We start from the raw sequence: 21128 nt of genomic DNA, 5'->3' as shown, positions 1-21128 counted from the left end.
ACACTCTGTCTGGACAGGGGTAATCACATGCACTCTCCCAAGAAAAAACCTTTCTAGCAATACACACCAAACTGAGCATGTGCAGCCTGACTCCATAGAGTCTGTGTTATCAGGAAATGAATAGGAGTCAGTAGAAGAAGGGGTGGATCAGAGAAGCCAGGATCAAACCGCCTTTTTACACAATGCAGAGGATTACCCCCTTAGATTCCACAGCTGGTCCTCCTTCCTGGCTCTGAACATCCAGTATACAGTACATGTGGTAAATAGCTTCAGGCTCTGGGCTGAAGCTAAGACCTGCACCCTCCATTGAGAAACCTTCCATTTCTTTTACTGCCTGTAAGGTGATCTGTGAATAGGGAGAGAATTCTCTGACTCATCACTCTCTTCCCCCATTTACAGATGGTGTCACAGGCAGTGAAAGCAATGAAAGGATGTTTCTCAATGGAGGAGGAAAGGGAGAGGTCCTCACCGGGAACTTTTTCAATTGAATTCAGCCTGGAGCCCAAAGCTATTCACCCCCTGCACACCACAAGTTCAGAACCAGGAAGTGGACCGGCATCTCTACAGCAAATCCAGCAGGATCCAGCTGTTTTCATTATCCTTCAGTCAGTTATGGACCCAATGGCTGCGGAGCTAAAAATATTCCTTAGCTAACGACTTCAGCTTTAAGTGCAGCACCCCGTAACAACCATTCATATTTATTTCCGGGTGGATAAAAATTGATTTTTCTTTTTTTACCTCCCTGACGGTCTGATCATGTCCAGATTTCTGTGCTAAAAGCGGTACATTGTTTTACATTTTAAAACTCCCCTTCCCCTGCGATCCCCCGCCGTCCTCCCCCGCCATCCTCCCGCTGTGTGCTCGGCCGATGCCGGCACCTGTCTTCCAGTTCCCGTCCTTGCAAGCATTGCGACGCAGGGGGGTGGAATCGGCGGCAAATTCAAAAGTGTAAAAACGCTAAATGACATGATACAAAGCTGTGATCCTAACGGATTACACCACTGTATGATTTAATTTCAGCACAGGATTTCACCTGGTGACTTTTCCAGTACCTTGCCTGTGCTTTGTGCCTGGAAATAGAGAACGACCATGGCGTCCAAAAAGCATTCTTTTTGCGCAAATTTAGACGAACTGGAAAACAGCGACAGAGAAACTGAGTTACTTGAAGAACTGAGCGATAGCGATTCATGGGAAAATTCGTCATCAGGTACGGAAAGTGATGACAGCGATGATTCGGATGTCTCTTTCTGGCACATTGCTCCGTTAGAAATTCTGAAGAATCGTTTGATATACTTCATAAATTCCACAAACTATGTGCCAGAAAGAGACGTCGTCACTTTCCGTACCTGATGATGAATTTCCCACTAATCGCTATCGCTCAGTTCTTCAAGTAACTTAGTTTTGCTGTTGCCGTTTTCCAGTTCCTCTAAAAGTGCTTTTGCAAAAAAAAAAAAAAAAACGCTTTTTGGACGCCATGGTCGTTCAATATTTTCCAGGCACTAAGCACTGGAAAAGTCACCAGGTGCAATCCTGTGGTGAAATGGCGTGATACAGTGTGATCCGTTAGGATCACAGCTTTGTATCATGTCATTTGTGTTTTTACACTTTTGAATTTGCTAATTTGCCGCCGGTTCCACCCTCCTGCGTCGCAATGCTCACAGGGGAGGGAGCTGGAAGGCGAGTGCAATTGGCCGTGCACAGAGCGGGGAAAGAGTGTCCGGATGCCGGGGAGGACGTCGAGGGAGCTCAGGGAAGGTGAGTAACATTGCGGGGTAATCCCGAGTGTGGCTCAGGGTCACTGCTTTTGGTACTAAAAGTTAACCCTGAGCCACACTTGGGAATACTGCCAGCGAGGTTAAATATATAAATGTATTATAGATAGAGAGAGATTATATATCGAATTTATCTAATTTGAGATACAATAATCAAGTTTTTTTTTTTTTTTTTTTTTCAGCATGCAATGGAGCTTGGTTATGTAGCGTGAGGCTGTATATTCTGCAATATTTACATTTTTGGTAAACTCATTCAATGAGTCCAAGCTGTGAAAGCTGAGATAACAATGCACTGCATTGATGCATTAACACAATTTCACATGAACTACCAGCAGGAATGAGTCCTTACATTTAAAGAGCACCTGTCATTTCAGATCCATCATTGCAGTGACTGTTAGCGGGCATCCGCTCACCTGCTGCCACCATGTCCCTCACCTTGTGTCACTGCCACATCACCAGCTTTCCCATGAAAGTGAATGGGACTGTTGGTGAGTCAACAGCGGGTCAGAGAAGGAGCCGCTGCAGGATAGATGACAGTTTAATATGATTTAAATCAAGCCTTTTTACTAGTGATTTTAAATCGACTTGATTTAAATCAAATCCACCCTGTTTATTTCTCACTTCTGTGACTGCAGCATTCTTTTCTTGCTGTCACTTAATACTTCCCATCAGCATTGTTCCTTGTACTAGCTTATTAAATATGCCTTATTTCTGAAAAGCCTTTTATATAGTGTCATTCCATGAATCGTGTTCCAAACATACTTCTTGTTGATTGATGGGGATGGTTTAAGATGCTAATTGTCTTTTGTTTTTTAGCCTGTTTTGTAGTGATTGATAATTGCAGTTCACCCTCTATTTACAGGGAGAAAACGTCCGAGTCAGTCGGGTGGCCACGAATATGGCTAAGCAGATACGAGGACAGTATGAACCTGTAGCTGAAATTGGTGTTGGCGCTTACGGCACGGTGTACAAGGCAAGAGATCTGCAAAGCGGAAAGTTTGTGGCCCTCAAAAATGTGCGAGTACAGACAAACGAGAATGGACTTCCCCTCTCTACTGTCAGAGAGGTAGCGCTGCTGAAACGCCTTGAGCACTTTGACCATCCAAACATTGTAAAGTGAGTAAATGCAGTTGATCCGTTTTTTATGGAGGGTAGACTGTGTCTTATTCTTCTGTCTGGTGAGCAACACTGTTTGCTCAAGGGTGTGCATCTCCTGTGGCATTTCACCATGGCTGTAATGATTTACGTTTCAAAGTAAAAAGAAATCGCATGACATCTAGAATGCATTTAAGGTCAGCTTCATACGAGACTGATTAATTAGCTTTGTGTGTTTGCTAACATTTTGAATCATCTTATATTTCTCAACTTCAATGGCAAGAGGTTTCTGTTAGCGTTCCCAGTTCCAGAAAAATGATGTGACTGCAGTCACTGCTACTGAGCAAATTTGCCCCTTCTGCCCTCTCCATCACAGAGCTTGTATTACTACGCTCCCACAATGCATTGCATTCTGTGAATGGGTGTTGGAGCAGTTGAATGACCAGGATCTCCACAGCCCATTCACAAAATGTGATGCATTGTGGGAGTGTAGTAATACAGGTTCTGTGAATAGGGGGGGGGGGGGGGGCAAAGCAACGTTTATCAGTAGCAGTGGTTGCAGTTAACTTTCTCAGCTGTGGAAGACAGCTGCTCAAGGCAGGATCACACACTGCAGGTAATGGGATACACCCCGCTACACACGTATGTATGGTGCTGTATCCCAAATAAAACCCTTAAACTTCACCTTTTTAAGGCCTTGGTCACATGGGTGTACTTAAGCGTACAAGCGTGCAAGGGCTGAGTTTGCCTGCATCGGAATCCACAGGTGTTTCATGCGTCTGCCTGCAGACAGTCCTATTCCTGTTTGTTGGGAAGCAAGGGTTGCTCGGACACAGCTGCTGCCCCCAAATCGATGGGTCCCCAAACTCAACGTTGTCTGTGCTCGGGGACCCACATGGATGTCGAATTGGGAGTAGTGGCTGTGTCCGTGCAGCCAAGTTGACACGAATGGGACTGCCTGCACATGGATGTGGGCAAACGTGGCCCTGGCAGAGGGGTAGGATTACATATGCCCATGTGAATGAGGCCATATGGTGTTGTAGCTGAAGTCCCAAGTTATTTACGCAGCACAAGAAACATGCTGGCAGCACACCATAGAGTCTTTCAAAATTAAAACTTGTTCCAAATCCAAGTCAATTCACAGGGGTTGATTTACTAAAACTGGAGAGTGCAAAATCTGGTGCAGCTCTGTATATAAACTATAGAAGGAGCTTGCAGGTTTTTTTTTTTTTTTTTTTTTTTTTGTCAAAGCCTAATTGAATAAGCTGAAGTTAGAAGCTGATTGGCTACCATGCAGAGCTGCACCATATTTTGCCCTCTCCTGTTTTAGTAAATAAACCCCACAGTACTGGATAGTCATTAGAAAACAGCATAGTAGTCCTTGGTCTGCTTGTCTTTTGTAGATTATTTTTTAACCACTTCCATACAGAGAAGTTACACCCCCTTCCTGCCCAGACCAATTTTCAGCTTTCAGCGCTCTCACATTTTGAATGATAATTACTCAGTCATGCAACGCTGTACCCAATCAAATTTTTTTAGCATCTTTTTTCACACAATTAGAGCTTTCTTTTGGTCGTATTTAATCACCACTGGGGTTTTTTTTGCGATATAAGTGAAAAAAGAGCAAAAATTTTGAAAAAAAAAAAAAACATTTTGGCTTTAGTTTCTATTATTAAATGATGCAAATAAGTAATTTTTTTTTTTCAGAAATTTGGGCCAAAATTTATACTTCTAAATATCTTTGGTAAAAATAACCCACATTAGTGGTTATTATTTAGTCTGTGTGAAAGTTATAGAGTCTACAAACTATGGTGCCAATCATTGAAAATTGATCACACCTAATCACACCTGATGTACCGACGGCCTATCTCACTTCTTGATGCCCTGAAATGTCAGGATAGTACAAATGCCCCCCTAATGACCCCTTTTTGGAAAGTAGACATTCCAGGGTATTTAGTAAGGGGCATGGTGATTTTTTTTAAGTTGTAATTTTTTTCCCACAATTCTTGGGAGAATGAATATATATATATATATATATATATATATATATATATATATATATATATATATATATATATATATTATTTTTTTTTTACACAAAACTGTCATAATAACAAGTTATTTCTCACATACAGTATATGCAAACTTGCAATTACACCCCAAAATACATTCTGCTGCTACTCCTGAGTATGGCAATACCACATGTGTGAGACTTTTACACAGCCTGGCCACATACAGAGGCCCAACATTCAAGGAGCATCGTCAGGTGTTCTAGGAGCATAAATTACACATATCATTTCTGAACGACCTATGGAGCACCAGGACAATGCATACCCCCATAAAATGACCCTATTTTGAAAAGCAAACACCCCGACACATAATCTAGGAGGCATGGGCTGCAGATAGGTACTCTGAAGGGCTTCAGAAAGGTACTCGGGTACTCTTAAGAGCTTCAGAGAGGTACTTGGGTATTCTGATGGGCTAGAGACAGTTACTGGGGCACTCTGGGCTGGAGACAGTTACTGGGGCACTCTGGGCTGGAGACAGTTACTGGGGCACTCTGGGCTGGAGACGGGTACTCGGGTAATCTGATGGGCTGGAGACGGGTACTTGGGTACTATTATGGGCTACAGAGAGGTATTCGGGTACTCGGATACTTTGATGGGCTGGAGACAGGTACTCGGGTACTCTGATGGGATACAGAGAGGTACTCGGGTACCCGAGTACCTGTCACCAGCTCATCAAAGTACCTGTCGCCAGCCCATCAAAGTACCTGTCACCAGCCCATCAGAGTACTCCATGGGCTAGTGACAGGTACTCTTTATTGGGGGGTGCAGTCAGTGTGCTTTGGGGTGCACTATGATCTGTAACTAGCTGTTACCGCAATCTCCTCCTCACCCCTGTTTACCTTGATCGGGGATGGGCTCAGTCCAAGGGACAAGCCTCATCCCTGATCGCTGCAAGGAGCACTTCCTGCCGGTGTCATTTGACTATGGCCCTGTATGGAAGTGGTTAAAGTCACATTTATATTTGTCAATTTTTGGGTTTAGGGGGCCCCTCTTAAAAAAAAAAAAAAAAAAAAAAAAGAGGACAAAAGTAAAACCCTCTTTAACCACTTTACCACCGGAGGATTTTGCTGTCTTCCGTCCAGGCCACTTTTTGCGATTCTGCGCTGTGCGACTTTAACTGACAATTGCGCGGTCGTGCGACGCCGTACCCAAACGAAATTTACGTCCTTTTTTCCCACAAACAGAGCTTTCTTTTGGTGGTATTTGATCACCTGTGCGATTTTTACTTTTTGTGCTATAAACAAAAAAAGAGCGTTTATTTTGAGAAAATAACAATATTTTTAACATTTTTTTTTATATGAAATTCGCCCCCAAAAAAATGTAAAAACCAATTTTTTTAAAAATGTTTGGCCAATTTGTTTTCTGCTACCTATGTTTGGTAAAAAAAATCACAATAAGCGTATTTTGATTGGTTTGCGCAAGAGTTATTGCGTTTACTAACTAAGGGAAAGATTTCTGTCATTTTTGGTGTTTTTTTTTTTTTTTTTTTAACGCGTAATGGCGGCGATCTGCGATTTTTTTTTTTTTTTTTGCGGGACTGCGACATTGCGGCGGACAGATCGGACCCTTGACTGACATTTTTGACACTTTTGGGGGTACCAGTGACATTACTGCAGTAATCAGTGCTATATATATGCACTGTTACTGTAAAAATGACACTGGCAGGGAAGGGGTTAATTTTATTGGAGAGGGAGGGGTTAATGTATGCCTGGTGCTTACTGACGTGTGGGGGGGGGGGGGGGGGGACTGAGTGAGTCATGGACAGATCGGATGTCCAGCTATGCTGAACAGTTCGATCTGTCACTCCCTGTCACTATGGAGATCCGCCCGCTTGTGTTTACACAGGCGGGCGGATCTCCACACTAGATCCCCGACGATCGGGGGAAGAGCGGCGGCGATCGCCGCTGCTCCTCCCCTGGCCCGACTCCCGCTGTGACTGAAAACAGCGGGAGCGAGCCTCCGGCGGCGCGCAAGCGTCGCCCAGAAGGGGGAGTGTCTGACGACGTAGTACTACGTCGTCAGACGATAACGAGCCACTCTGCCGCAGTAATATTACTGTGCGCGGTGGTAAAGTGGTTAAATAGATGCAATAAATACTGTCAGTGATACCATTATTTAAAGAGGTTGTATACCGCTGGATGTTTTTTTTTTTTTCACTTCTCCCTGCAAGGTAAAGTCATAATGTGCTAGTATGCTATGCATACTAGCACATTATGTTAAACGTACCTTAAAACGAAGTACTGCAGAGGCTCCCACCTTCAACCATCTCGCTCCTGGCTCTGTGACTGGCCAAAGCCATGATGTGCCCCGCACATATGCACGAGAGCTGCCGTTCACCGCACTGGGCTCTGAAGGACCGGCATTAGTGGCCGTTCCATCAGAGCGCATGCGCCAGTGATGTCAATGGCTGCATGTAATGTAAATATTTCCTAAACGGTGCACGTGTAGGAGATATTTACACTACCTATAGGTAAGCCTTTATAATAGGCTTATTTATAGGTAAAAGTCAGTAAAGAAAGTTTACTTTTTCAAATTCCCTCTTCTTAAGTGTGTGATTTACCTATTTTTATTCTATTTGCAAATATCTCTCTTTCCACAATGATCGCTTGCAGAACTGCATGTCCTTGCGCACTCGCGCATGCATTGGTAATCCTGAACTGATGGTCTGAACAATCATTCATAGCCGGGGGGGGGGGGGGGGGGGGATTACTGGCAGGTCCTTTTCATAGTTGCATATTTAGGTTAAAAGAACACTAGTCCATCTTCAGTTCAGCCCTCTGTGCCGTGTGTGTGTGTGTGTGTGTGTGTGTGTGTGTGTGTGTCGGCACACAACGGCCCAACAAGTCCATAGTGGGGAGTGTGTGCGCAGCTTTTGCACCAAACCTCCGCTTGTAATAGAAGTCACTGCAAAAAAAATTAAAGTGTTAGGGGAAAAAAAAGCACTCCAATTCTCTTTGGATTTAGTCTATCTCTTCCTTTGGGGTTAATAGCAGTTTTATAGGGAGAGGCTTTTTGTTATGCCATCCTATGGTGGGGGAAGGTGGTGTTTATTACCCTTCCTTCTCAATCTGTAAGACTCGAATTGAAGATTTGTCTTCCTTTAAGTACTTTCAAATGCTAATGTTTTGGATGTGCAAATGCCTCTCCCCTCCTTGTCTATTTGATTATGCCCAATTTTGGGTAAAACATGTCAGAGAACAATAAAGTTTTACTTGCAAAAGATTCTTTGGTTTCTTTCTCTTGGATTCATGCATAATTTGAGGCAACAATGAACCCCTGTCAGGCTTCAGCTCCAGGTGTAGCTAAGGAAGTGACCCAGCAAACAGGGCTTCAGAGTGCTGGGTAACTTTTAGTTCTTCAGGGGCATGTTAGGTCATTGGTTGTCCTAAGCCGGCCATAGATGGAGCAATTTTCTTTCCTGCAACCACGGGTTTCAGGAAAGAAAATTGCTAGATTACCCCATTAATACAGTCATTGTTGATGGGGGAATCCCTCCCGTGGCTGTCCTGGCCAGGAGAACACACAATGGTTATTAATAGTAGCTATAGCCACTGGCAATAATCGCATTAAAAATCTGACAGGCTGGTTGTAAAATCAGCTTTGCCAGTACATGGTTCGAATCTCAGCTGGTCCCTGCTGAAACTGGTCACGATTCGAACCGTCTATGGCCTGCTTTAGTAATGGTGTCTGCAGTATGGTAGGACTGGAATTTCACATCACTGGAGATCAAAAGAGATAAATAAGAATCCAGTATGCAAATCGGCTTGTCTGGATCCACATATATCGATTTTTTATTTTGGGTGGAGTTATACTTCTCTTTTTTTTTTTTGAGAGGGGCGGTAAGGGACTTTAAACTGTAGGTTTAATGTAACGACTGATTTATTTATTTCTTTTTTTAAATCTGGTAAAACTTGTCGACCTGGCTTTGACAGAAGTAATTGCCTGCCCAACAATACAGGTGAAATATGGCAGAAGCAATCGGCCTAGATCAAGTTGCAAGGCTGTAATCTGTGTTCTGCTTACTAAGGTGTTCCAGGCTACTCTGCAAACACAATCATTTCTCTTATGATGTGAATAGATCCTTGCACAAACTGAGTGCGCATTTTGCGTCACTTGATTTAATGTAATTGTATATTTAAACAGGTTGCTGATAACTACCATACATTGAGGATTTGTGCTGCATGCCTTTTTTATGAATGCTATTTTTAACACTGAGCATAGTGTACAAAAAATGTGTGTGTGTATGTATATATGTGTATATATACACATTTGGGCTAAAAAGTATTTAGTCAGCCACCAATTGTGCAACTTGTCCCACTTAAAAAGATTAGGCCTGTAATGTTCATCTTAGGTATACTTTAACTATGAAAGACAAAATGAGTAAACCAAGATTCAGAAAATCACATTGTCTGATTTTTTTTTTTTAAAGAATTTATTTGCAAATTATGGGGGGAAAATAAGCATTTGGTCAATACCAAAAGTTTATCTCAGTACTTTGTTATATACCCTTTGTTGGTAATGACAGAGGTCTAACGTTTTCTGTAAGTCTTCACAAGGTTTTCAAACACTGTTGCTGGTATTTTGGCCCATTCCTCCATGCAGATCTCCTCTAGAGCAGTGATGTTTTGGGGCTGTCCCTGGGCAACACGGACTTTCAGCTTCCTCCAAAGGTTTTCTATGGGGTTGAGATCTGGAGACTGCCTTGGCCACTCCACTCTTACGAAGCCACTCCATCGTTGCCCGGGCAGTGCGTTTTGGATCATTTGTCATGCTGAAAGACCCAGCCATGTTTCATCTTCAATGCCTTTACTGATGGAAGAAGGTTTTCACTCAAAATCTCACGATACATGGCCCCATTCATTCTGTCTTTTGCACGGATCAGTCGTCCTGGTCCCTTTACAGAAAAACAGCCCCAAAGCATGATGTTTCCACCCCCATGCTTCACAGTAGGTATGGTGTTCTTTGGATGCAACTCAGCATTCTTTCTCCTCCAAACACGACGAGTTAAGTTTTTACCAAAAAGTTCTACTTTTGGTTTCATCTGACCATATGACATTCTCCCAATCCTCTTCTGGATCATCCAAATGCTCTCTAGCAAACTTCAGACGGGCCCGGACATGTACTGGCTTAAGCAGGGGGAGACGTCTGGCACTGCAGGATTTGAGTCCCTGGCGGCGTAGTGTGTTACTGATGGTAGCCTTTGTTACTTTGGTCCCAGCTCTCTGCAGGTCATTCACTAGGTCCCTCTGTGTGGTTCTGGGATTTTTGCTCACCGTTCTTGTCATCATTTTGACCCCACGGGGTGAGATCTTGCGTGGAACCCCAGATTGAGGGAGATTATCAGTGGTCTTGTATGTCTTCCATTTTCTAATAATTGCTTCCGCAGTTGATTTCTTCACACCAAGCTGCTTTCCTATTGCAGATTCAGTCTTCCCAGCCTGGTGCAGGTCTACAATTTTCTTTCTGGTGTCCTTCGACAGCTCTTTGGTCTGGGCCATAGTGGAGTTTGGAGTGTGACTGTTTGAGGTTGTGGACAGGTGTCTTTTATACTGATAATAAGTTCAAATAGGTGCCATTAATACAAGCAACAAGTGGAGGACAGAGGAGCCTCTAAGGCCCCTTTCACACATACGGTCCATTCAGTTCATCAGTTCAGTCACGTCAAAATGTATCAGTTTTTCATCCGTTTTTCATACATCTTTCATCTGTTTTTTTATCCGTTTTTTTTTTTTTTTTTTTATATCCGCTACCAATGCAAAAACGGACCGTTTGTCCGTTTTTACGTCCATTTTTCGCCCGGTCGGTTTTTTTGGCGGATGAAAAATAGGGCATTCATCCATTCCAAAAAACGGACATTGACGGAAGCGGATAAAAACGGATGTTAACGGATGATCATCCGTTGTCATCCGTTTTTACATAGAGATGCATTGATGTCTGTTTTTCATCCGTCAAAGGATGGATGAAAAACGGACAAACGTAAAAAGGGGCCTTAAAGAAGAAGTTACAGGTCTTGTGAGAGCCAGAAATCTTGCTTGTTTGTAGGTGACCAAATACTTATTTTACTGAGGAATTTACCAAATAATTCATTAGAAATCCTACAATGTGATTTCCTGGATTCTTTCCCCCCATTCTGTCTCTAATAGTTGAAGTGTACCTATGATGGAAATTACAGGCCTCTCTCTCCTCTTTTAAGTGGGAGAACTTGTACAATTTGGTGGCTGACTAAATACTTTTTTGCCCAACTGTATATATTTGTGTGTGTGTGTATATTACTTTGTAGAGGGAGCATAAAGATTTTTAGGCATCATGAAGATCTGGGAGTTCCAGATTTTATGAAATATTACCAAGCTGCTCAAATCACCCGTCCTATATGCACCTAGCAAGCCTCCTCTATGGGTAGAATTGGAAGTAATTTCTTGTGCCCCTGTAAACCTCTAATCGTTTTCCATGTACACCTGCCACTCTACGACCATCTACAATGAGTCCTTTGATGAAACATACTTTAGAAGTCTGTGATGGTGTTATATATTCTAGTAACTTACTTTGTGCCCACCTTCCACTACTACAGGTAACCCTCTCTTCCTGCTGGGGATTCAGCCTTCCATTGATGTAATGCAAAAAGCCATCATTAAGGCTTACCTATAGGTGCTATAAATATCTCCTAAACTTGCATCGTTTAGGAGATATATTTACAGTGCATGCAGCCGATGACGTCATCGGCGCATTCGCTCTGAAGGAACGGCCACCCGTGCCGTTCCTTCAGATAGTGCCATGAACGGCGGGTCCGGCGCGAATGCGCGGAAGTGATGTAATCGCGCCCCTGGCCAATCAGATCTCCACAGGACTAGATCCAGGAAGCAGGAAGCCTGGACATGTCGGCCGTCCTGTCGGCACTGAGGGGGCTTCGTTTTTAGGTAAGTACTTCATAATGAGCTAGTATGCGATGCATACTAGCTCATTATGCCTTTTGTCTTTACAGGTTTTTTTTTTTTCACATTTTTTAAACGGGTTTACTTCCACTTTAATACTGCCTTCTCTCTCTTGGAGAAAGGCTCTATCCTCGGTGGTCCACCATCGTGGAGCGATAGAACACCCCCTTTCCAAACTCTTTAGATACACCCAAAGCAGACAACCAGATTACCTCTCTCATTCAAGACAAGAATCTCCTTACTGCCAGAACTACCTTTGAACACATTCACCATTTTACCCCACTCCCCTTCAAACTAATTTCTGTAGTGTGTTCCTACCTTAATTGCACATCCACAGCAACTGCTCACACCTATGTAACAAAATGGAATGGAAGAATGTAAAAGCTCACAAATCTGATAGACTGGCAAGACACCTGGACAGCCACTGCTTCCTGTGCCATCAGTGTCATTACCCTTGAATGGGCATATGAGGTTATGACCAGATGATATCTAGTATCTTCCAAACTAGCCCACATTTTTCCTGGACATGTTTTAGGGGATGACAAACCACTGGTGATGTTCTTCACACATGATGTATCTGCCCAATGCTTGGCTGTTTTTGGACTAGTGTCCTGCGAACAATATTCGGAGTTCAGAGCTCTAAAGACTCCCTGGTGGTCTCTTCTACATTTCAAACCTCTGAACAACACTAAAAATCAGTTTACTGTTGGCCACTAAGCTAAAAATCGCAAAAGTGTGGAAAAGGCAATTTGCTTGTTTCTCTGTAGTTGAATAGATGGGTTTTGTCAACCAATAAATTGAAACCCTGTTAACAGTTGTTCAAAATTAGAAACCCATGGCTTGCATATCGCCATCCGAGATTTTCCATGCATAGTTTAAATTGGAACTTTATGAAAAAGAAAACTTGGCCAAACGGGCAAGATTTTTAATGTAGAAGAGAAATGCTATGTCTCCAGAAGAGGTTTGGGGCAGCTCTGTGCACAGCCTTTGCACAGAGCAGATTAGTATGACATGTTTGTTTTTAAAAAAAAATCGCGTTAAAGGGGTAATTCACATCTGGGAACATGTTACATGTTCCACCCCTTTTTAGGATGAAACATGTAGCATGTTCCAGCTCCTGCAGCTGCTCCCCAATTTTATAGAAGAAAGGAAGTTCCCCTGGTATGGGACTTTTAAGGCACTAACAGTAGTCAAAAATAGAATACAATAGTATGATTTTATTTGAAAAAATTAATTAACAATAAAGAATATTAAAAAAGATGCATGCAAGTGTATTCCAATGAATGCACAAAGCACAAGGTGGTCAAGCTACAGCACAAAAGATACCCAATGCATTTTGAAGCAGATACGCTTCTTCAGGGGTGAAAATGTTGGCTATGACTATTCCTCTAAGATTGAATCAAAATAAAATAGCATTAGTACAGAAAATACTACAATTTTGCAAAATATATTGACATATTTGTAAACCTACACATATGCAAATATTACAACAATAGAGGATTAGATGAACACTTACATGAACTCTGTCACTGTACAAGATACACGGTTTGCGGGTTTAAAAAAAAAAAAAAAAAAATTATATTATAGCTTACCTGTAGGTAAAATACATTTTAGCGAGCAGCAGCTGGTTGCCTCACTGGCGCATACGCTCTGAAGGAACTTAACTGCATACCTGTGTGGTTACTTCAGAGCTGTGTGCCATGGCCAAGACTCCCAAGCACATGCGCGAGAATGCCGTCCTCGGGGCCGGGCCAGACGGCTAAAGTCCCTGAAACCGGGTGAAGATGAAAGCCTCTGCAGTGGTGACAGCACACCGCTGGAGGGCTTCATTTTAAGGTACGTTTTTCATAGTGTGCTGGTATGCAGTGCATGTACTAGCACATTATATTGCCTTGAAGGGGGAATTTTTTTTCTCTCTGTTCATTGACGGACACAGCACTTCATCTTCTTGACCGTAGGGTTATACTGCCCCCTTCAGGAGTAGGACACTAGGCAGAGAAAAAAGGATCCCTGATCTAGATCCTTAAAGTCCCCCCAGTCAGGCCAGCGAACGCGTGCAGACCGCAGCTCTGCTTTAGGTCAGCCACAACATAGCCCTACTATACAGGGGGACTGGCCTGCGGGTTAAATGTCTCGGGAGGGCACATGCAAACTGGCTTCGGCCTGAGTCGCAGCGTTTCCTCCTGGCGGTGCCCACCCTGTTCCTGGTATAGTAAGTAGCGGTCCCCCTCTACCCCTGGTGGGTTTTGGGGTTTACGTGGGCCCCTCCCTGGGATGGTCGGACCACTGGGCACCCCTCCCTCCCAGTTCACGTCCCCCTCCCCCAGTCTCTGTGGTCCATTGCGGCCTGTGTCCTCGGTGGACATACCTTTTTTTTTAGGTTACATGGGGCACGGCGATGGGGGCGGGGAGAGTGCACCGCCGGAGATCGAACGATCTTCCCTCGGGTGGGTGTGCCTGCCAGGGCTCCCCTTCCTGTAGGGGTTTTTTTTTGGTGCTCGGGGGTCCCCCCTGGGGCTGCCATTTTCTTTTAGCCTTATGTGTGACAGATCAGCTGCCATGTTTGTGTAGCCTCTGCGGCCATTTTCCTATGATTTCCCATTGCAAATAGCAGCGGCCATGTTTTTTGAGTCAGGTGGGCCGTGATTCAGTGGTCGGCCTCTAGTGCTGATACAATGATGTTACTCTTTCTGATCGCCGCATTGTGTGCAGATATGAGGCTGTGAGTACCTAACCGGTGTGGTGAGTGCCTTTTGGTGGGGCTTTTTCTCCCTCTTCCTACTATTATAGCAGTAGTGCTCTGTGCTGGGCCTTGTAGTGCCAAAGCGTGGTGGGGTGTCCCTTTTGCAGTGTTTTACACTTCTTTTTGTTGGTTTCCCTCTTCCTTCATGTAGTCCATGGAGCATGTTTAACCACCTGACCCTCCTGGGCCCAACAACTATCTGCACGGACGGTGATCCTGGAGACCTTGGTGTCCAAAGTAGATTTGGTTCTGGGCAAATGGGCTAACAAAGCGCCCCCCCCCCCCCCCCACCTTCACCTGCTTTTTCTGTCTCCTCAGATCTAGAGTCTAATTCGGCTGCCGCGGACGCATGTTATCTTTCCGGGCCTGCGTCCACGCACTCTGCGTGCTCTGATAGTGAAAGATGATTCCTCTGGTCCTCTAGCCGCACATGAAAAGGTGCTAGCGGATGCACTGATTGTATCAGTACGGGAAACTTTACATATGGCAGATGCATGACTAATATGGCTAACGCAGCATCAGAGGCGCAGCTCACTTTTGGCACCCGCAGGTCCTCAAAAGTGGCGGGTGTTCCCCTTTCTTGCCTTCTTTGACAATATTGTCTCAAAACTGTGGGGGTGACCAAAACGCACCTTTGCAATCACTAAGCGTTTTGCAATGCGGTACTCTTAAGGGGAGTCCCACCTTAAAAAATGAACAGTGTCTCCTGTGGTAGACTCCCTAGTTTCCAGGTTAAATAAAGCTACTGTAATTCCAGTTGAAGAGTCCCTGGTCTTCTCAGACCCAGCTGATAGGTGGTCGGAGTCCTTAACCCGCTATATGTTGGCTGTGGCTGGGTTGGCCTGAATGGGCTAAAATTCTATACCGGGACCTGGAGGAGAAACAGCTGCCTTTGTGCAGCTGACAGATCAGTTGGTCCAGCTACAGTTTGTCTGATGCCTCTTTGGATGCCACTCCCCTGCTTTCTAGACTGTCTCAGCAGTGGTTCTGCAGCTCATTATCTGGCTGAAATGCTGGCCTTCAGGACAGGCTTCTAAAAAGGCCTTGTCTGATCTTCCATTTGTGGGGGATCGCCTGTTTGGAGATTCCTTGGCAAAGGTCTCACAGGGAAAGAGTATTCTTCTTCCCCAGGCTTCCAAGGGTAAGGAAGTAATGGTTGGGCAAACCACGAGCAGGTTTTGCCAGACCTGCGGACAAACATTCCTCCGCTTTAAGGGGCGCCCTCACCCGTATCTGGGGTAGGGGGGCGTCTTTGCTGTTTTCCGGTTTCGTGGACCTCCTTGATCCAGGACAAGGGGCCTACCAAGTCATTCGCTCCGGCTACAAGATCGAGTTTTTGATCATATCCTCTGGAAAGCTTCTTCCCTTCCAACCTGCACCTGCCCCCAGATCACCTAAAGGATCTCTACAGTTGTGCACATACGTTTACATACCCTGGCAGAATTTGATTTCTTGGCCATTTTTCAGCAAATATGAATAACCTAAAAAAAACTTTTCTTTCACTCATGGTTGGTGTTTGTCTGAAGCCATTTATTATCAATCAACTGTGTTTTACTCCTTTTAAATCATAATGACAACAGAAACTACCCAAATGACCCTGATCAAAAGTTTACATACCCCCGTTCCTAATACTGTGTATTACCTCCTTTAACAACAATGACAGCTTGAAGTCTTTTGTGATATTTGTGGATGAGGCTCTTTATCATCTCAGATGGTAAAGCTGCCCATTGTTCCTGGCAAAAAGCCTCCAGTGCCTATAAATTCTTGGGCTGTCTTGCATGAACTGCACGTTTGAGATCTCCCCAGAGTGGTTCAATGATATTGAGATCAGGAGACTTAGATGGCCACTCCAGAACCTTCACTTTATTCTGCTGTAGCCAATGACAGGTCAACTTGGCCCTGTGTTTGGTCTCATTGCTGATGAATGTAAATTTTCCTCCAGTATTTTGTGATACCATCCTGCATTCATCTTGCCATCAATTCTGACCAAATTTCCTGTGCCTTTTTGTACCTCACACATCCCCAAAACATCAGCGATCCACCTCCGTGTTTCACAGTAGGGATGGTGTACCTTTCATCATAGGCCTTGTTGACTCCTCTCCAAATGTAGCGTTTATGGTTGTGGCAAAAAAAGCTCAATTGTGGTCTCATCACTCCAAAGGACTTTGTGCCAGAAGGTTTGAGGCCTGTCTCTGTGCTGTTTGGCGTATTGTAAGCGGGATACTTTGTGGCATTTGCCTAGTAATGGCTTTCTTTGGGCGACTCGACCATGCAGCCCATCTTTCTTTAAGTGCCTCCTTATTGTGCATCTTGAAACAGCCACACCATGTTTTTAGAGAGTCCTGTATTTCACCTGAAGGTATTTGTGGGGTTTTCTTTGCATCCCAAACAATTTTCCTGGCAGTTGTGGCTGAAATTTTAGTTGGTCTACCTGACCATGGTTTGGTTTCAACAGAACCCCTCATTTTCCACTTCTTAATTAGAGTTTAAACACTGCTGATTCTCAATTCCTTGGATATCTTTTTATATCCCTTTCCTGTTTTTTACAGTTCAACTACCTTTTCCCGCAGATCCTTTGACAATTCTTTTGCTTTCCCCATAACTCAGAATCAAGAAACGTCAGTGCAGCACTGGATGAAAGATGCAAGGGTCTGTCAGAAGTCCAGAAACTCATTGACCTTTTATATACACACACACTAATTACAAGATCACAGATGAGGATGGTTTCCTTTATTAGCCATTCAAACCCCTTTGTGTCAACTTGTGTGCATGTTATCAGGCCAAAATCACCAGGGTATGTAAACTTTTGATCAGGGTATTTTGGGTAGTTTCTGTTGTCATTCTGATTAAAAAATAGTAAACACAGTTGATTGATAATTAATGGCTTCAGCCAAACACGAACCATGAGTAAAAGAAAAAGTTTTTGTGTTTATTCATATTCTCCGAAAAATGGCCAAGAAATCATAAATTCTGCCAGGGTATGTAAACTTATGAGCACAACTGTATGGTGCGGTGCAAGACTTGTTAGTTCAAGGGGTGATTGTTCTGGTTCCAATGTCGGAACGTTTTCCTTTGAGATTCTTCGGGAGATTCCCTTGCTTATGTAGCAAGGTTTCCAGGCCTGTGGCCTGATGTGGGTCTGCCATTGTTACCGGTTACCTCTCCAGCCCATGTGAGCTGTGACCCTGGGTGTGAGAACTGAGACATTGACAACTCCAGCATCTTTGTTTTGTTGTTTTATTGGATTTAAGGGGATGGGAGAAGGGAACGAGTGGGATACTCCTTTAGGCTCAACTAATTACACTTGGGACTTAATCCTAGAAAAATGCCCGTTGGCGCTTCCCTGACACCAGCCAACGCTCTTTAACACCGAGAACACACTGTAGCTTGCTAGAAGTGCTAGATCCTCGACAAGAAGTCCAGAAGACCAAGACTGTGGATTGTAGAATTACTGAAACTGTTGCACTGCAAAGTCACTGAATACTCCCCTCCCGCCTTGCACTGGCTTGAGGTAGTACACTGTAGGTTTCTGTGAGACTGTAACTAACTGACACACACACACACTGTACACTTCAGGGCCCAACTGTAGGGTCCCCCTTTAACTTGAATTAGTCGGGGTTCACTGACTATGTACCCCCCTCTGTAACTTCAGGGTCCTCAACCTAGGTACCCCCTTTCAGCTAGCTGGCACTGGATCCCAGAACTTCTTCCGGAGTGGTCCCCTCTGACTCTGGCAGACCCCCAGGGGCAATCCACAGTACTCACAACCTGTGTAGGCTTTCCTGGGACTGGAACCCTCTCACTCTCCGCAGGCTCTCTGCACACCGGATCCCCTCAGCTCAGCTCAACACTCTCTGGATCCTCAGGCGACACCCCGAGACATCCGCTTCCTCAGACAGGAGGAGAGACAGCCGCACTCTCCCTCCTGTGACTCTGTTCTGCCAAAGACACCATGGCACGCACTTCCTCCAAACTTATTCCCACTCCCAGAATCCTTTGCAGCAAAATCTGCCTTCTGGGGTAGTTACAAGCTTGGATGTGTCCCCTGATTGGGCTTCCCACACTGCCCTATGAAAAGCCTCTCACAGGAGCCAGTGAGGATACTTCTCCCCTCAGCAGGCACATCTGGAAGCCCTGACACCCGGACCAAATAAATCGCAGACCTGCTGTTAGGCAGACAAGGCCCACTATACATTTGCCTAGCACCTACCTGTAGGGTGCTACACCCACCCCTCACCAAATTTTTTTTTCTACCTAGTTTCCTACTCCTGTAGGCGGCCATGTAACCCAATCGTTATGAAGATCAGGAGCTGTGTCCGTCAATTAATATCAGAGAAATGGGTTTTACGGTAAGTCAAAAATCCCATTTATAGCATTTGATTTGTGGGTTTTTTTTTTTTTCCCCTGGATTTTTGGTTGATATTCTGTCTCTGTCATTTAAAATACCCCTATGATAAAAATATTAGACCTTTCTTTTATTTGTAAGTGAACATACTTGCAAAATCTGCAGGGGATCAAATAATTATTTTCCCCACTGTATAAGGACTGGTAAACTGCAATATACCGTATATATAATCATCACCAAAGAAATTTTGTGTGGTTAGCATTAGTAATAGTTATTTCCATTTTATGTAAAATCTACAAATCACTCAAGTATGTAGCTAGACTTGAGACACCGTGTATGAGTCATTTTTATTTACAGAATTCTGGTGTGTTCTCTTTGCACAAATGAGTGTGCTGTTAATGCAAAGCGGATGACATTCACACACTTGTATGGTCTTGTGGTCTTTGCTGGTTGAGGGCTCCTGACTCTGCAGAATGGTCACTGATAAGTCGCAGAGTTTTGCATACTGACTCATGCAGCTGTGTAAAGGGCAATTCTTCATATGAACTAACAAGAGTTTCCATGAAGACTTCTAATGGGTTATAAAATTCTAAGCGGGTCACAGCGGAGTTGCACAGCTATAACTGGCTGACCAAAAGTATGTTTCTGTATTTTCCCACATTCACAATTGTGGTTCTAAATGCCAGAGATTCATGTCTTTGCAGTCTGATGATTAACTGTCACTTGACTGTGCAGTACACAAAAGCCTTGGGAGCTGACTTTCGAATGTTCTTGTAATTCATGTGTGCTGGAAAATATTTTCTGCAGAATAGTGGCTTTTTGTGTGGAAGGTTAGGAAGATTTCATACTTGCTACTTTTTACAGCATGGTTTTGTTATAACATTTTATTATATTGCCATCAATTTTACCACATTACACATTAGGACTAGCCTTAGGCATTAGAGCTATTGCACATGGGCACATTCTCCAGATTGGTGTATTTTGGTGCCCAGGAAGGAGCTCCTGGTGTGCCATATAATCACCCATAGACATTAATGGTTGCAGGCAGCTATAAGCAGCAATGCACCGCTGCTTTGTGCAAGTTAGTGTACAGCCGCCTACAACTTTTTAAATCTATGGGTGGCTGTATGGCACACCAGGAGCCACCTGGGCACCAAAATACACTTAGTTTTTAGACTATACTGGAGATTGCGCCTGTGTGCATGGACCTCTTACCCATTTTACGGTCAGGTCCGTTCACTCAACAGCACTGCTTCCAGGTTACTTTTTTAAAAAAAAATAAAAAAAGGACCTTTCAATTACTGTGTGCATTTTTTATTTTTTGACACTGTTTTGGTGAATGAGTAAGGGCCCAATGTACCCCAATGCATTCACATGGGGGGGAGGGGGCGTGATCTTGGGGCTTCCAGATTTTTGCTTGGTCGCACCCCCCAACCACTGCGCCAGGGCTTTGAGGAAGAGGTCCTTGTTCTCAGCAACATAGTGACAAGGCGCTTTGTGGGGGACATGTTGAGCCTGGTATGACTCTGGTCCCCCCCCCCCCCCCTCTTAACAACCAGCTTTTCACTGATTGTTAAGGACTCCATCGCTGCACGCTTCTCAACAAAAACGCTACCGCTCCTTAACACTTTTGCAATCGCTCCTAAACACTGCGAAAATATTAGCGTTTATTTAGCATTTTTTGAGCGTCTAGTGTGCAAGGAGCCTTCGAGTTTCATTTGTGTGTTTATGAAAGGAAACATCATAAAAAGACACAACTGTAAACTGTACTACACGCACTAGATCTCCCCACAGTTCCTCTTTCTAGACCATGGGTGTCCAACCTGCGGCTTTCCAGCTGTTGCAGAATTACAGAACCCATGAGGCATTAGATGGAAAGTCCCATGAGGCATTGCAAAGTTGACAGTTAAAAGCATGACTCCCAACGGCAGAGGCATGATGGGACTTGTTGTTCTGCAACAGCTGGAGGACCACAGTCTAGACAAAGGCAAACTCCCAGCTACAAGCATCATATACATTTTCATTAGAACAGGAAGTATAGCCATTAGCAAACAATAATACACGTGGATAGATGCCAGAAAAAAAACCTTCAGCTGTCATGCAGAAACCCAGGATCAGTTGCAGGTGGGGATCACAATGTTTTGGAGTAACTTTAATAAACTTTACATAGATGAT

The 21128-nt window shown here is 44.1% G+C and overlaps 1 protein-coding gene and 1 pseudogene across 2 annotated transcripts in view; one reads left to right on the top strand and one right to left on the bottom strand.

Moving 5' to 3' along the window:
• The first annotated feature begins 2637 nt into the window (after positions 1-2637).
• CDK4 (cyclin dependent kinase 4) overlaps positions 2638-21128 on the top strand; it is a 108172-nt gene continuing 89681 nt past the window's right edge. The window contains exon 1 of the mRNA XM_082244608.1: positions 2638-2888. Within this exon, the coding sequence (XP_082100734.1) occupies positions 2671-2888 (218 nt within the window). The 5' untranslated portion in view covers positions 2638-2670. The remainder of the gene's footprint in view (positions 2889-21128) is intronic.
• Positions 9732-13474, bottom strand: LOC309546721 (annotated as a pseudogene). The gene is made up of 2 exons: positions 13458-13474; positions 9732-10485 (listed from the first exon to the last, which is right to left on the bottom strand). The product of its transcript is annotated as an uncharacterized misc_RNA (transcript).

The sequence above is a fragment of the Pelophylax lessonae genome (assembly GCF_965119305.1).
Source record: "Pelophylax lessonae genome assembly, chromosome: 2".
NCBI classification, from domain to species: domain Eukaryota; kingdom Metazoa; phylum Chordata; class Amphibia; order Anura; family Ranidae; genus Pelophylax; species Pelophylax lessonae.
The sequence above is the reverse complement of the archived record's forward strand: the minus strand, read 5'-3'. Positions and strand labels throughout refer to the sequence as shown.